Source organism: Calypte anna, chromosome 7, assembly GCF_003957555.1.
Source record: "Calypte anna isolate BGI_N300 chromosome 7, bCalAnn1_v1.p, whole genome shotgun sequence".
Lineage (NCBI taxonomy): Eukaryota > Metazoa > Chordata > Aves > Apodiformes > Trochilidae > Calypte > Calypte anna.
The window spans coordinates 5,564,401-5,579,469 of NC_044253.1; the positions used below are offsets into that span (position 1 = coordinate 5,564,401).

General features: G+C 41.6%; 1 protein-coding gene across 1 annotated transcript in view; it reads left to right on the forward strand.

The window, feature by feature from the left end:
- LOC115598593 (von Willebrand factor D and EGF domain-containing protein-like) overlaps positions 1-15,069 on the forward strand; it is a 173,305-nt gene that overhangs the window by 145,689 nt on the left and 12,547 nt on the right. Inside the window, exons 24-25 of the mRNA XM_030454378.1 lie at positions 2,530-2,625; positions 4,212-4,307. Coding sequence (XP_030310238.1) covers positions 2,530-2,625; positions 4,212-4,307 — 192 coding nt within the window. The remainder of the gene's footprint in view (positions 1-2,529; positions 2,626-4,211; positions 4,308-15,069) is intronic.

Sequence of the window (15,069 nt, forward strand, 5' to 3'; positions counted from 1 at the left end):
AATAATTCTCACTGGAGACTTTGGAGACATGTTGGTTTGCAGTCTCAGCTGCCATGGACTCTTCATTGGACTTGTTCATGGAAAGCCCAGTGGCTGGTCCTGCCCCACACCCACTGGGGCCAAGATGAGGGTGATGCAATCACCTGCACTGCTCACAACCTGTGCCAATTCCAGTTCTCATTGCTTTTAACTCTACACATGTTTCTCAAAGTCTGCTGGTGGTGATTTTTAAGAGCATGCAGTCAAATCTGAATTTAAAAGTAGTTTATGGAGACAGGAATGGGAGGCAAGTTAGGACAAGAGTGCAAGTGTGCAATGTGACTTCTGGTGCTAAGTTAGCAACTCCATACATATGCAGTTCTAGTCCTGAGTATTCTGAGGAAGAAAAGTGAACACAGAAGGGCAAGCTGAGAAACTTTCTTACAACTTCTGTGAGCTGAGAAACTGAGGCTGGCTACTCAGATTTTTGTGATCCAGTTCTTGGATTCAGTTTGGCCATTCCAAGAAGATGGCTTGTGACTTTAAGAGAAAAAACCCCAAAAGCCAGTTTGCAAGCAGAATGTAACCATTCACCCCCTAAAAGTAAACATCCTGATGCTGGCAGAATTCACACTGTTCCTTCTGTGTTTCACATGAGTCTGGAGTGCCTACAAAGGCATCCACAGAATTGTGCACACTCAGGGAAAAGCCACCTCCAGCCATAAGTATGAAAGGACAAGGGGAGGATTGGCACCAGGTACCTATTTCTAGTCAGGACTAGTCTTGAACCCTGTTTGGAATAAATAAAGCTCAGACCTTCCTCTCAGGGTCTAAGCACTAAAAGCTGGAGTACACATTTTCCCTCCAAAGACACAGCAATTATGGTGCTCACCTGGGACAAGGAATGCAAAATAGTGAAATATTAAAAGCAGCAAGAACGAGGAGTACCTTAATCAGTGCCAGAGCTCAAGGCTAGAGAGGCAGTCTGCCTCTGCCATAGTGAATATTAAATGGCTGAGACACCTTCAGCCTACATTGCCTTTCCTGGAAGGTGAGAGATGTCATTTTAACCTCCATCTCCCTGAGACTGCTCTTCTGTAAGTGTAGAAATGATAAGAGCTATTGAGGACACATAAATTAACCTATATAAGATGCCTGGTAAATGACTGGGATTGCCACCAGGTATTCTGCTCACTCATTTTTTCCTTCCTCGAGTTGTGCATAATTATTTTGGGGTAGCTCTGAAGGGGATTAATACAAGAGGGGGACAAGCAAGAGTGCAGAAGCAGCAATTTCCATCTCAGGGTAGCAGGAGCAGGATTTGTTTGTCTGCCAGTACCTAGGTGAAAGACTGAGAGGCTCACCTCTCCTGCACTGTTTTCTCTGCACCACCTGGAGCATTTTGTGGATATTGTTCAGGCTTCCTGCCTAGAGTGATAGGAGTCTCTGGCTGAACACAGATATAAAAACACATGAAAATGAGGGACTGAAAGGATTTAACCAATGAAAATATATACACTGACAGAGTGTGGACATCTGTGAACTAGCTCTGACAATGAGGCAGCTCATCCAAATTCACCATTAGCCATGAATGAAGTTCATTTTGACTTCATAAGTGATTGCTGCCTCGTCAGAAAAGCCTCTCATCTAGACTACAATTTCACTTTTTTTTCCTCTTTTCAAATTGACATTTTATTTCTCCTTTAGTCCATCTGAAACATTTTAGCGACACTTAATTTATTTAAGTTTAAATGTATTTAATTTATTTAATGGGCCATTCTGCAAGATACTGAAAGACAAAGGGAATAGAAGGTTTTAAAGTGTTACTCTGCTTTACAATGAAGAATTTATCTGATTCCTTATTCTTCACACAGCAACTTCCCAACTGAACTAATTTGTAATTCTAATACTTCTTTTTCCAGCAGTGAGGTACTTGCCACACAGATATATTCGAGACAGCTTTTAATTCCTAATGCCTGTTATATCATCTACAGTAATAACAGATAAATAAAGAGGCAAAGGGAGCTCAGCCAGTGGCTTTGTTGGTGATGCATGAGCCAATATGTTGTGAGAACTGGCATTTAAATGAGGCAGAACGAACGGAGGCTTTGCAGCCCATAGCTATTCCAGTTGAGGGAAATGCCACGATGCTCTGCTGAACCCAGACAAACCAGAAAATGGTCAATATCTCATCTCCAGGTTCTCCAGACTGCAAGCAACCTGACTGCCTCTTACTACCTTGGGATCCTGCTCAGTGAGGATACCAGACTGGAGGGAAATGAACTGTGCAAATCAAAGGAAGACATCAGAAATAAACTGTTAAATGATCTTTTATTTTATCCCCCAAGCTATGCTAAAACACCACTGAAATGCTCCCACTGTGTCAACAATGAATAAATGCCACTGCGCAGCTGACCAGCAAAGATGGTGTGAAATTTATCACAGTATTACTAGAAAAATATATTCTAATGTAATGTGCAGAAGAATACCTACTCTAAAAAAAATCAGAATTGCAAGACATTCATAGATTTCTGATCTGTTCACATACAGCTGTGTGCAATCCTGTGTGCTTGAATGGAGGAATCTGTGTACGGCCAAATATGTGTTCGTGTCCTCATGGTTTCTATGGGCCACAATGCCAGAGAGGTAAGAAAGTGCTTTTTATAATCTTAATAAAGAATCCAGGCTTAAAATATCAACAGCAGCCCATACTGTTAACTACCCCTATGTGAAGTGTATCCAGAGATTTTCCTTATCCTAAATCCCTGTGTGCTCCTTTGCTGTTACAGCCTGTAGTAAGTCTGCAGTGTATTGTTCTGAGTGGTATTGTGAAGGAGTAAGCACTTATTTACAATAGCATTAATGATAACTGAACAATTCATCTGAAACTATCTGAAGTCAGTGATACCACTAATTAGCAGCTATTACACTGAAGGTTAAAGTAGGGCTCTACGTGTTTTCTTTTGCATACTGTGTGGCATTTACTACACTGTCTTTCAGAGCCTGATGATAATTTATCTTCAAATGGGGCTCACCAAATCAACTGCTTGGCCATCCTAGAGTGAGTGGATGAGAGACTTGTTTAAGGTCTTTTCAGACCCTGCTCCAAGATCCACTCATTTATGGTTCTGCTTGACATAGAGCAGGACCTGATTTTGAATCCCTGTCCTAAAGGGAAGAGCCCTAAGTTGAGGCTAACAGTGTCTTGGGCTTCTTGCTTAATTTGTGCTGCAGAAGTCAAATTAATTAATACTTTTACTACCCATTAGCACAGGCATAATACACAGGAGAGTGGAGATTTTGTTGAGGGCTCAAATAGCTGGAAGACCTCTGTGCTAGTACCACTTGCTTTTTTTTTTTTTTTTTTTATCACTGCTCCAATATCCCCTCCTGAATTTGGGAGCATAAATACACTCTTATTACCAGCCCTGAACTATTTCAACATTAACAGTTCTTTTCTCTTTCTCTCTCTCTCCTTTTTTTTTTTTTTCCCCTGGGGTTCCTAGATGCAAGCAATCCCAATGCATATTTTTGCAAGTGAATGATTCACACACAAAAACCTAAGTGCAAATGGAGCTTGCCCTTTGTTTTTGTGCTGTTGGGGCTGAAGGAGAGAGTGAAAATTAAACACACTCTTTAATTTGATGATCTTTCTCTTGAGGCTACACGTGGAAGGTGATTTTCAACATTTAGGTGATTTGGAATTTTTATCCTGGAGTGTTATGATTTAGACAGAACTAAAACTTGAATATAAATGGCCACATTTGTGGGATATAGAAGGGATATGAGGAGAGAGTGGATGGGTGCTGAAGAAAAGCAAAGCCTTTCCTCCTGCTTCATTGAGAAAGGGGGAAGAAACAGCACCAAAGCCAAGTGAGCAAACATCAAACACTGGTCTACATTTCAAGGGCAGAAACCCTTGAAAAAGCCCTTTAGCTACAGAGCTAAAACCTGAGCTTCTCCAAGGCATTCCTACAACTCAACTGCAGGTGTCTAAAAGAAATCTAAAAGGTTCTAGGAGTCATGTCCTACAGTCTTGCCACCAACAAGAGAGAACCAGGATCTCCAGCTAGGATCTGCCCAAATCACCCTTTGGAGACACATCTTCTCCACCCTAACTAAAGAAAAAAGCAGTCTGCCAACACAGGCACCTAAACAGGGAGCCTGTATTTAAGCAAAGTTGATTCTCTGTGTGATTTCAGTGCACAGAACTTTTGCTTTCCTTTTACCAGCTGTTTGCATCCCCCCTTGTAAGAATGGCGGCCACTGTGTTCGAAGCAATGTGTGCTCCTGTACTGAGGGCTACACTGGAAGGAGGTGCCAGAAAAGTAAGTTAAAAATTCTCTCTGCTTTTCAAAGTTCTCTGACACATAAACAGATTTTCTCCTTTCTGTGAATGTTCACAGAATAGTCTGGATTTATGCTGTGATCTCCTGTATTTCTATCACCACACAGAGCACCACCTTATGGCAATGACCAACTTGTTAATCAGAATAATATTAAGGCAAAGTTGGGAGTACAACATTTTGCTAGAATCCTCTTGAAATAGTTCATGCATTCTGAATGAGTAACACTTGTATTTGAAGATGAATTAATTATTCTGGACTCAAGATTTTTGGGGGAAAAAATAAGAGCCAAAGGCAGAGCATCTGCCTGAGATCCTTAAAAATATCAGAACATCATACTTCTGGCTTAATTAAGACTGTTGGTTAATAATGTTTCAGCCTGGCTTTTGTTCTTGTCACTGAAAACTCCCTCTTCCCCTTGGCGTTGGTATTTCTGTTCAATTCTTCTGGGGAAATAGGTTATTTTGGCATTTTTACAGACTCTATTGCTGAACAATATCTGTCACCCAGGGAGTTTAGGATATCTATGTGAAAACTTTTTTTTTTTTTTTATTATTTTATTTTTTTATTATCTCCTAACCAGTTTGAAATTGCCAAAAAGGGAGCTGTGAAAACAACCCTTCTTGGCAGGAAGAATCTGTACGTTTCCAGAGCACTTTATGTCTCTCACACACAGAGGAAAAAAATAAAAAACCTAGCAAAAAATTCCTTCCAGCAACAAAAACCCTCTCAATCCCCACACTCCAGCTCTCCCCTCCTTCAGCAGGGAGAATCACAAGGCACAGTTCTGCCTGGCTGCAAAGTGCACAATTGAATAGTCTCTTCTGGCAGGAACAAGCTGGAGGGAAGAAAGGAGGAAAAAAATCTTGTTTGGCATCTTGTTTTTGAGGTTAGAGAACATTAGAAAAGTGCTGTTTCTAGCTTTAAACACGCTATCACATCTCCAGACAGATGAAAGGAAAAAGAGGTGGTCATGACTGCAGTCCAGCAAAGCAATCCCCTCAATGCTGCTCCAACCCACAGCATGTGTCTCTCCACTTTCAAAAAGTTTATGAGGTTTTGTTTCTCGTCTTGGTATAATCTTTTCACAAAGAAAGGCTTCTGAGATGATGAAAACGTTTTTGTCCTGTTCAATCCCTCTTCTACTTCGTAACCACCATGTAATCTCTTTTATTTAGCCTAGTGTTGTAAAAACGTAAATAAAGAACCTGTGTCTGTGATGAATGAAAAGAACTGTGATTAAGTAGAAGGAAAATGCCACTATTTGCTTACTCTTACTGGCTGCTGATGGTTACTAGGTAAAAAATGTTGAATAACATTTCTGATTTCTTTCTTACAATCAATGGCACATGGGATGGGTATCATGATCCATAGAAAGAAATAGTTTATTCCCAAACTCTTCATAGCAAGCAGTTGCTATTAGAGGTCTATGTTTTGTTGTTGTTGTCAAATGAAATAAGTTCTCTCTCCTGTGCTGGAGGATCCAGATTTTTTTGTTCCTCCATAGCAAAAGGCTGCAGGGCACACAGCAGAAGTGCCTCAGCTGAGCTCCACAAAACTTCCCTCATAAAGAAAATGGAGAAAACTGGTGCTCCCATCAGTTAGAGGATGCCCTCAGACCCACACGTGTCAGAGTTCAAATGCCAAAAATGTTCCATACCTTTTTTAGTATGATTTTATATCATTACCAATCACTCATTGATCTGATTGGAGGATCAGCTGACACACATGCCATGCACTGAAAGGCTTGGAGTATATACCCAGATGTTTGTTCCTGATTATTTACACACAGGTGAAAAAATGTAAAATAAATTCCTAGCACAAAGAAGTTCCAACCTATTTTTATTAAATAAAATGTATAAAAAGTATCACAACATAGATTTCACATTGCCCAAATAGCTAATGTATCACAAAGCTCATTCTGTCTCATTTGCAGTGTCACTACCAGTATATATATATATAAATGTATTCATACAGTTATCAAATTGTTTTTCATAGTCCTGGTGCCACTTGACCCTGTAGAGCTGAGACCACCCCTATGGGCCATGTGCCTGAGCACTTAGAAACCTGCCAGGGAGATGATCCCCACACTGGATCACTTCTAATTTTCCTGGGAATGGTAAGAATAAGGGTATGGCAAGGATGGACTCAGGAAAAGAGGAGTTTTCTGTTTTACAGAGAGGATTTTCTCCTGACTTTTCTTCTTGCCTTTAAGGATCAGATGTAACTTAGCTGTGCCCTGGGGGAGAGTTATGATTTCATTCTGCATTTGTTACTGGCAGTGGTAATTGCACAGGGTGGGGAAAAGAAATATGTACATGACAACAGCAAAACTGTAATTAGGAGCAATGTTTACTGGGAGTTCCATACTGCAGGAACAGCCATTTGCAAATCTCTAGGCCCAAGTACCACATTTTCAGAGAAACTGCCAGAGGTGAACCTGTGACCCAAATCATAGCTCGGTGTCTGAGCTGTTACTGCCAGGTTACCCCATGCTGACAAATGCACAGTTGGCTTAGCCAAAAGGAGAAAAAACAAATTCCTTCTGAGGGACTTTGTCATTATTTCACTTGTTCTTTGCCCTCCAAATATGAGTTTGCAGTATTTTTAAGTCCTTTTACACTTCTAGTACCGTTTCAAAAAATCTCTGACAACAAATCAGATTTGTTCTGTACTTACAGCAAGTCTTTAATCTAATTTATTACCTACCGAATAAAACCTTTCAAGATAGCATGAGTAAAAGTAAAACAAACAAAGCCTGAATATGTTTCCACCCATGTATTACATGCAGAGCAGCCTCATATTCTTGATCCTTAGTTTGAGAAGATATTAATGAGGCTTGGAAATTTCCCATGAACCACAAAAAAACTGAGAAATAGTCTTTTCAGAAACAGTGACCTGAACAGAAATGTTACCTTTGTGAACCTGCAGTGAATGCCTGAAATTGGCAATCTTTGCAATTTTGTCATTGTTTGTACTCAGCAGTACACAGTTTTTACACACTTACCTCTGAAGCCTACTAATGACATGAATTGCATCACTAAACCCTTAAATTTCAGCTTTAAAATGCTTTCACATGGAGCCAGAGTGAAGGAAAAATTCAGGACAGCCCTGAATAGGGATACTGCAGTTTCTGGGTTTGTGGTATCATAACACCCTTCTGGATGAATGCTTTGATAGAGCTCCATGAAATTAAGGAAGTGTTTGAGTGCCCATCCTGGAGGTGATTAACTCATTAAAGTTGCTCCTAATGTGTGTATCCAAGTGTTGTGCAACTCAGAGGTAAGCAGGGCCTGGGACAGACTTTTGTCCTTTTGAAAAGTCAGCAAAATAAGAATCACAATAGTTGGGGGTGTCTGCTTTTTCAGTAATTAATGTTCATAAGTACTTCTTTCACCTTAACAACTGCCATACAAAGGCCTCTTAATGGCTGTAATTGAAATAACAAAGAATTCAGGTATTTTTGTCACAATACCAACTTCTGAAGTATTTTTAGGTAGAAATAGTGTGTAAAGCCAAAGATAAAAATAAGGCAAATAATTTTTTTTTGTCACTTACCCCTTGGATATTTTTTTCGTGGTTTTCATCTGCTTTTAGACATTTCTCCTTCCTTCTTGCTATCTCATCTGCATGGAGAGAGAAACAAAAGAAAACTCTTTGCTTTTTGGCAGCTTCAGATTCTCAGCTGAAGGAGATAATTAAAACCAAAATCCATGGCAGCTAATCAGAGACCACTTGTTCCTAAACTGAACCCGAACACACGATAGTTTTATTTTAAATATGCAGCCCTTATTTATTTTAAATAAACACCCCTTAGAAGTTTCACTCCCAGCCCTGTTCAGTTAAGCATTTCTAATACTCCCTGCTTGACAGCCCAAAACGTGCAGGACAGGGTGGCTTTTTGCTTCCTTAGTGTACAGAGAAAAGCATTCAGCCTGAAAGTTTGTTTTGTTTGTAAATAAACATCTACTAAAATAAATAACTAAGCAGTGGAAATCCACCAGGTCAGATTGGCTGCCAGCTGAAATATAAGGCTTTGCCTAAGAAATAACTGCTCTGTGATTATGCAAACCAGACACCCCCAGGCCTGACAAGGAGCTGACAGTGAAATGTATGGTTGTGCCTCAGCAATTCCACAGCTTTGTGTCCTCCTTTGCCTGGCATTGCTTTCAGGACAAGCAGTCTCCTTGAGTGGAAAGAGGCAAATGCTGGCAGCACCTCAAAATAAAACACAGCTCTGGACTTGGTATCAAATGAACATGCTCGGAGTTAATGGGAAAGGAAAGATGTTTGCTTGGGGGTTTAAATTCCCCTTGGAAAAAATGTAACAGCTCTGGGGTGTAACTCCTGATCGTGAGGCTTTCAAACGGAGTTCACACTGATTTCTGCTACGCTGCTACAAAAAGTATAAGGAAAAAAAAAATAGATTTCAGTTATTCACGATGCTTATTTGCATAGGAATGCTTCATAAAAGAAAGCTAATACAAGCCGAGCTCACTTATGAAGAAAAAGGGAGGAAAACAGGCTTCATGGCACCACACGTTTATCCCTTCTCCCCTGCGATGTGCTCCTGGTGAGTTCATCTCCAGCGAAAAGGCAAACCACAGCTCCCTCTGGAGCTCATCACCGAGCAGAGGTCATGGGAGAACAGTGCTGAACACTCCTCCTTCTCCTTCTCCTTCTCCTTCTCCTTCTCCTTCTCCTTCTCCTTCTCCTTCTCCTTCTCCTTCTCCTTCTCCTTCTCCTTCTCCTTCCTTCTCCTTCTCCTTCTCCTTCTCCTTCTCCTTCTCCTTCTCCTTCTCCTTCTCCTTCTCCTTCTCCTTCTCCTTCTCCTTCTCCTTCTCCTTCTCTTCTCCTTCTCCTTCTCCTTCTCCTTCTCCTTCTCCTTCTCCTTCTCCTTCTCCTTCTCCTTCTCCTTCTCCTTCTCCTTCTCCTTCTCCTTCTCCTTCTCCTTCTCCTTCTCCTTCTCCTTCTCCTTCTCCTTCTCCTTCTCCTTCTCCTTCTTCTCCTTCTCCTTCTCCTTCTCCCTGCTCCGGAGCACCAAGCCCAGCAGCTCCCTGCCCTCTGGGGCCATCTTCCCCACCATCCTCCTCCCTGCTCCCCAGGAGCCTGCTGGACCTCATGCAAGGTTTAAAACACGAACTGTGTTTCTGCATCCATCTGTTGGGTCATGCCAGGACAAATCCTGCCACCTCTGAAATCATCACGCTGATGCTGGGACCCTGCAGATGGGATCTCCAAGTGGGGAGAGAACTGTTCCTCTGTTCCAGTGATTCCTGCAGACAGGGTTTGTAGCCAACACACAGTGCCCCATATAACTCATTTTTCCAGCTCTGCTGGCTCCTTTTCCTTCCCCTTTTCTTTCTGGGGGCTATGAGGACTTTCCTGACATGAGAGCTGCAGGCAAACTAGTTGGAAATGTGAAGAAGAGTGGGTTTCATAGGGAGTTTTTTTCTAAGTAATATCATGTTGTGAAACTCACTGATTTCCCATATTCCAGCATTCCCGGGTAATGTTTCTGCAGGTTTCTACCTGTCAGCTGCACATGCAGCAAGTCTTACAGCTCAACAAATTGGACTGCTACTGAGTTATCATCCTGCCAACAGATGATATATTCCCTGGAATACCTTTACTGAGTGGGCAGATTGACTCAAGCCATCTAAAACCAGCCAGGCTGCAAACCAGAAGCCCAGCATGCCCTCCCACACAACCGAGCAGGGAACAATCCATGTATCTCATCCAAATGGATGGAGCAACCATTTGCCTTAGACTCAGGTTTCATATGTCAAGGATATGTTGCTTAAAGGCAACAACAACAACAATTTGTCTAAGGTTTCTAGGTGGCAAAGGGCCTTGGACAGTGGGTGTTTGGAAATAAGCAAACAGCTGCTCATAGCAGAGAGATTGGTAACTTGCTGTAAAAAGCATTAGTTTTGCAACAGAGGTAGAAAGATTGGCAGGCTGGCTTCTTGGCTGGTTTGTGCCCAGTCTGGAGACACAGGAAAAGGCAACCCTGGTCCCAGTTCTTTCTTGATTTTCCAGCTCATGTAACAGAATAGGTTCATATTAGGTGTCTTCTTCCTTCCTTGGGCAGGAAATAGAACAGAAAATGAAGTAAAAAAAAAAAAAATAATCAGGGTTACTACTGTCTTTCCCATTCAGCTGAACCTATCATGACCCAAGCATCTCTCCTAGGGAGGGAACAGGAGAGCTCTGACTTCCCAAAGGAGGGAGCCAAATGGGAGGCGATGACTCAAGGTACAACCTGGTTTGTGGTTTGCTCTCAGAGCAGTGCTCCCTCTGCTCATTCTTAGTAAGGATTTGTGACAAAACCATGAGTTGGTCTTTCCTAAAAGCTACATTTTGTTCATATACATATATCTGGTGTATTTATTATAACAGGGACTTTGAGCACATACAGTTGTCTCTAAATTTATTTTTCAGGAAGAGAATAAGATTGTAGCTGGATAAGAACTGAATACATATTCTGAATAAGCCCAAAAGCTTTAGCAATTTTTTTTTTTTCATTCCAAAAGCAAAACACTCACAGAATGCAACATGAATTTTACTGAAGTAGAAAAATCTAGATTTTGGATCAGTATTTCATTTCTTGGAGCTCAAAGTAGAAATATGTCAGATCTGCTGCTGTATGTAAACACATCCTTAAAGTAAAAGCACAGGGATTCCTAAATTACTGCATTTAGGAAACTATGCTTTTGTGGCTCTATTTCTAAGTAAAATATTTTTAAAAGCCTCTTAAAAAGGGGTGTGGGCTCTACAGAAAATCTGTGACTCTGTGAAAAGCCCAGTTCTGGAGATAAACATTGTCTGGTTATTCACAAAAAGACATTGGCAAGCCAATCCCCTCCACTATCCATTCCCAAGCAAGTCTTAACTTACTTCCTAAGGCAGATAAGAGGATGACTGACACAAGAGTGCAGTGCCACTCCAGTCCTTTTCTGAACCCCCTGACTCAGCTCCCACCTGAGCTCCCCACTCTTCTGCCAGCCCACAGATGCTTGTGCTGGTTTTCTCCTTGGTTCAAGACAACATCTGCCATGCCACTGGGGTTCTCTATGGTTACTCTGCCTGAACCTCCCTTTTCCTGTGTCCAAGTGAAAATAAACCCAGCTGCATCAAGCACAGGTGATGGCTCAGCCCACTCAGCCCAGTGAGCACCTGGTGTCTAAAGGGCAGCTCAGGCACTGCAAGAAGCACAGAAGCTGGGGGAAAAAAAAAAAAAATCAGCAGAGGAAAACAATGTATGTGAGAATCCTCTTTCACTTCTTAGTCAGGCATGACAGGAAAGCAGCTCAACAGAACGATTTATACACATACTGCAATGGTTCACTGACCTGATAAAACACACAGCATCCTTCAGGGAAGAGAAAATGGTGCCAAACACAAGGCCTGGCAAAATGGGAATATAAACTGTGCTGAGCCTACACTTTACAATTCCCCTTGCTAATTATGTGCTAACAGTTGCAAAGATGAGAATAAAGTATATAGAGTCTCTTTCAAATGAATAGTATTGCAGACCAAAACCAGTCAGTAAATGAGAAAAAGGGTTTGATAATGATTTCATAATCTGACAAGCTTTAGCAGAATATTCCTCAGATATATAAATGTGCATCTGCATATGCTTGTTTTGTTTAGAGTGCTTTCATTCTTCAAGATGCTGAAAAATTTTGCAGCTACCCAAACATTGATCATTGTATCTCTAGAAAGAGTTTCACCAGTCAAGGAACCATAGGCAAAATTAAGATTAGGGGACACAGAGGGAGAAATCCTTCAGTCCAAGGAGAGTGGAGAGTCCCCTGTCCCTACTGGAGTGCAATCCCTCATTGGTTTTCAAAGCATCCTGAGGTGGAAGCATCTTGCCCACCACGTACTACCAGGCAATCTTTTGGAGGTCCAGATGGAGAAGGATCCTCCTTAAATGGCAGAAAATGTTATCATCTGATGAGAGTGACACAGGAGTGCAGTATGTTATCATAGAATCACAGAATCATAGACTTGGCTGGGTTGGAAGGGACCTCAGAGATCATCAAGTCCAACCCTTGATCCACTACTGCTGCAGTTGTCAGCCCATGGCACTGAGTGCCATATCCAGTCTCTTTTTAAATATCTCCAGGGATGGAGAATCCACTACTTCCCTGGGCAGCCCATTCCAATGTCTGATCACCCTCTCCGTAAAGAAATTCTTTCTAATATCCAACCTAAACCTCCCCTGGCACAACTTGAGACCGTGCCCTCTTGTCTTGCTGAGAGTTGCCTGGGAAAAGAGACCAACCCCCCCCCTGGCTCCAACCTCCTTTCAGGGAGTTGTAGAGAGTGATGAGGTCTCCCCTGAGCCTCCTCTTCTCCAGCCTCAACACCCCCAGCTCCCTCAGCCTCTCCTCATAGGGTCTGTGCTGGATCCCTTCACCAGCCTGGTTGCCCTCCTTTGGACCTGGTCCAGGACCTCAATCTCCTTCCTGAGCTGAGGGGCCCAGAACTGGACACAGTACTCGAGGTGTGGCCTCACCAGGGCTGAGTACAGGGGCAAACACTCAGAGAGGTCTCACATCTCAGTAGTTTTGTCATAGAATATTAATTATTTTTCCCATTTTTTTTTCAGAACTAATATCTAAATTAGATTTATCTTCTGCTTTAATAACTCTAAAAGGTTCCATAGCTATATCAGAGCACACATCAGAATAAAGACCAGACAAAATTAGACAAACCACTGGCATTGCACTGCCATCTATAAGCCTACAATTTTTCAGACCATTTTTCCTTCTGAAATGTGTCCTATGTCATGCAAACCAACTCATTTCTAGAGCTGTGTGGTAAAGTGAATATATTATAAACACAAACTGTCACCACCCCCATCACAATTACATTTACAGATCCCTCTGTCTTGTAGTAATTTGTTCTCCTGCAGTGCTTCCCTCAGAGGTTTCTACCAGATTATTTTTATTATTCAGAAAGCTAATTTCATGAAGAAGTGTTTTGCATCTCTGACAGATATAGATGAAGTGAGAAATAGGGCTGAGCAAACCTCAAAATGATAGGTAGCTTTATATGGATAAGGATTCAAATTTTTGAAGTACCTTGCACAAAACAATTTTATTACATGACAAAAATACCATCCTCTAAAAATTTTATCTTTGGCTATAATTACTGACATTCAGGGGACCTCACATTGAAGGTTACTCTGATAGAGCTTGGAGAGAAAGTTATTTCTTTATTTACAAATCCAAATCAACACAGATGAGGAATTTCAAAGCAAATTAAGGTCTGGAACAGCATAAATGTCTAAAAACCAGCACGGGCAGAAATAGTTACTTACTGCCCTTGGAAACAGAAAAAAGGGACAAGAAATTGCTAATGTCCCAAACCCATAACATGATTTTCAGAGCTGTGTGCATTTGGGACCTTCACAGTAGCAGATATATTGGTACATCCATCTCACTAATGATGTGTTGAGCATCAGTTATACCCTCTAAAGGGGAGAATGACATTTTTTACCTCGACAAGTTTCTGCTAGTGTCAGGACAGTAGAATCCACACAATGGTGCCCTTTGTTATAAACACCCTTTTTGGCCAGAACATCCCCATTTCCTGCTTCTTTTTTTTTTTTTTTTTTTTTTTCAAAGGATAGAAGAACATTCAGCAAGATCAAATCTTAATTTGGAGCCCAGAAACATCCAACCCATTGTTTCCTTGCTGCAGTCAGGATAATGTTTCATCAGAGCAGTGCTGCTGGGATGCATAATGCACCCAGGGAGATGGGGAACCTTCTTTCCAGTCAATCAATTGCACGATGCTGTTTTGGGAAACTGCTGACCTGACCTTCCAGTTCTCACCCTGGGAAAAAGATTAGCAGCAGCCCTACATTTAAAGGCTGCAGACTCATGAATGTACCACTCCTAGCACAGAGCTTGTCCTCTGGTTTTAGCAATAGGTGATGTATGTTACCTATAAACATCAGAAAAGGACTAGAAGTGCCAGTTTTAACACAAACCCCACTGCTTTCCCATCTCCTGGTTTCATTTTTGTTCTCAGCTTGAGTCCTGTCATCTGTATTTTCCTGACAAGCCCAGTCAGTGTTATTTTTACACCTGTCCCATGCTCCGTGTCCTTACTGTGTCAGACCTCCCCAGGTATAGATCTTGGTTTTTGAGAGTGTCACACCAAATCAGGAAAGCCACTATGCAGAGAGGGGAAAACAAACATCAGAACAACATGTACACATCATGCAAATGCCAAAACTGCAACTGATCAAGGTTCCTGCTCCTCAGAAGAGCAGTACGTCCAAATATACACTAGAAAAAGCCGAAATAGGCACTAAACCCACAGAGAACTTAGTCCAAAACCAGCCCCAGCCAGAAATAAAATCAATGCCTGTGGATCACGTACAAATGACAGCACAGGGATGCTTAAAGGATATGTTGAGGTATCTATCTACCAGTAGGTGTTCTTTTGGCCACATTTCTGTATTCTTTGTCAGTAAGCTACAGCCTGATGCATTACCTTAGCTGGCCCACACAGATGTTACTGCTTGAGGCTATTTTCTCTCTTCAGTCCAAAATGAGAACACATCCAGAAACAGGTCAATTTTCTCAGCTTCTACAGGGCATATTAAAAAAAAAAAAAAAAAAAAAAAAAAAGGAAGGTTGTCTTGAAAACTACATCTTCTAATCAGCACTGCAGCGTGACGCGCTGTCTCCTGAGCAGCAGCACGGCCCAGGGTATGTGG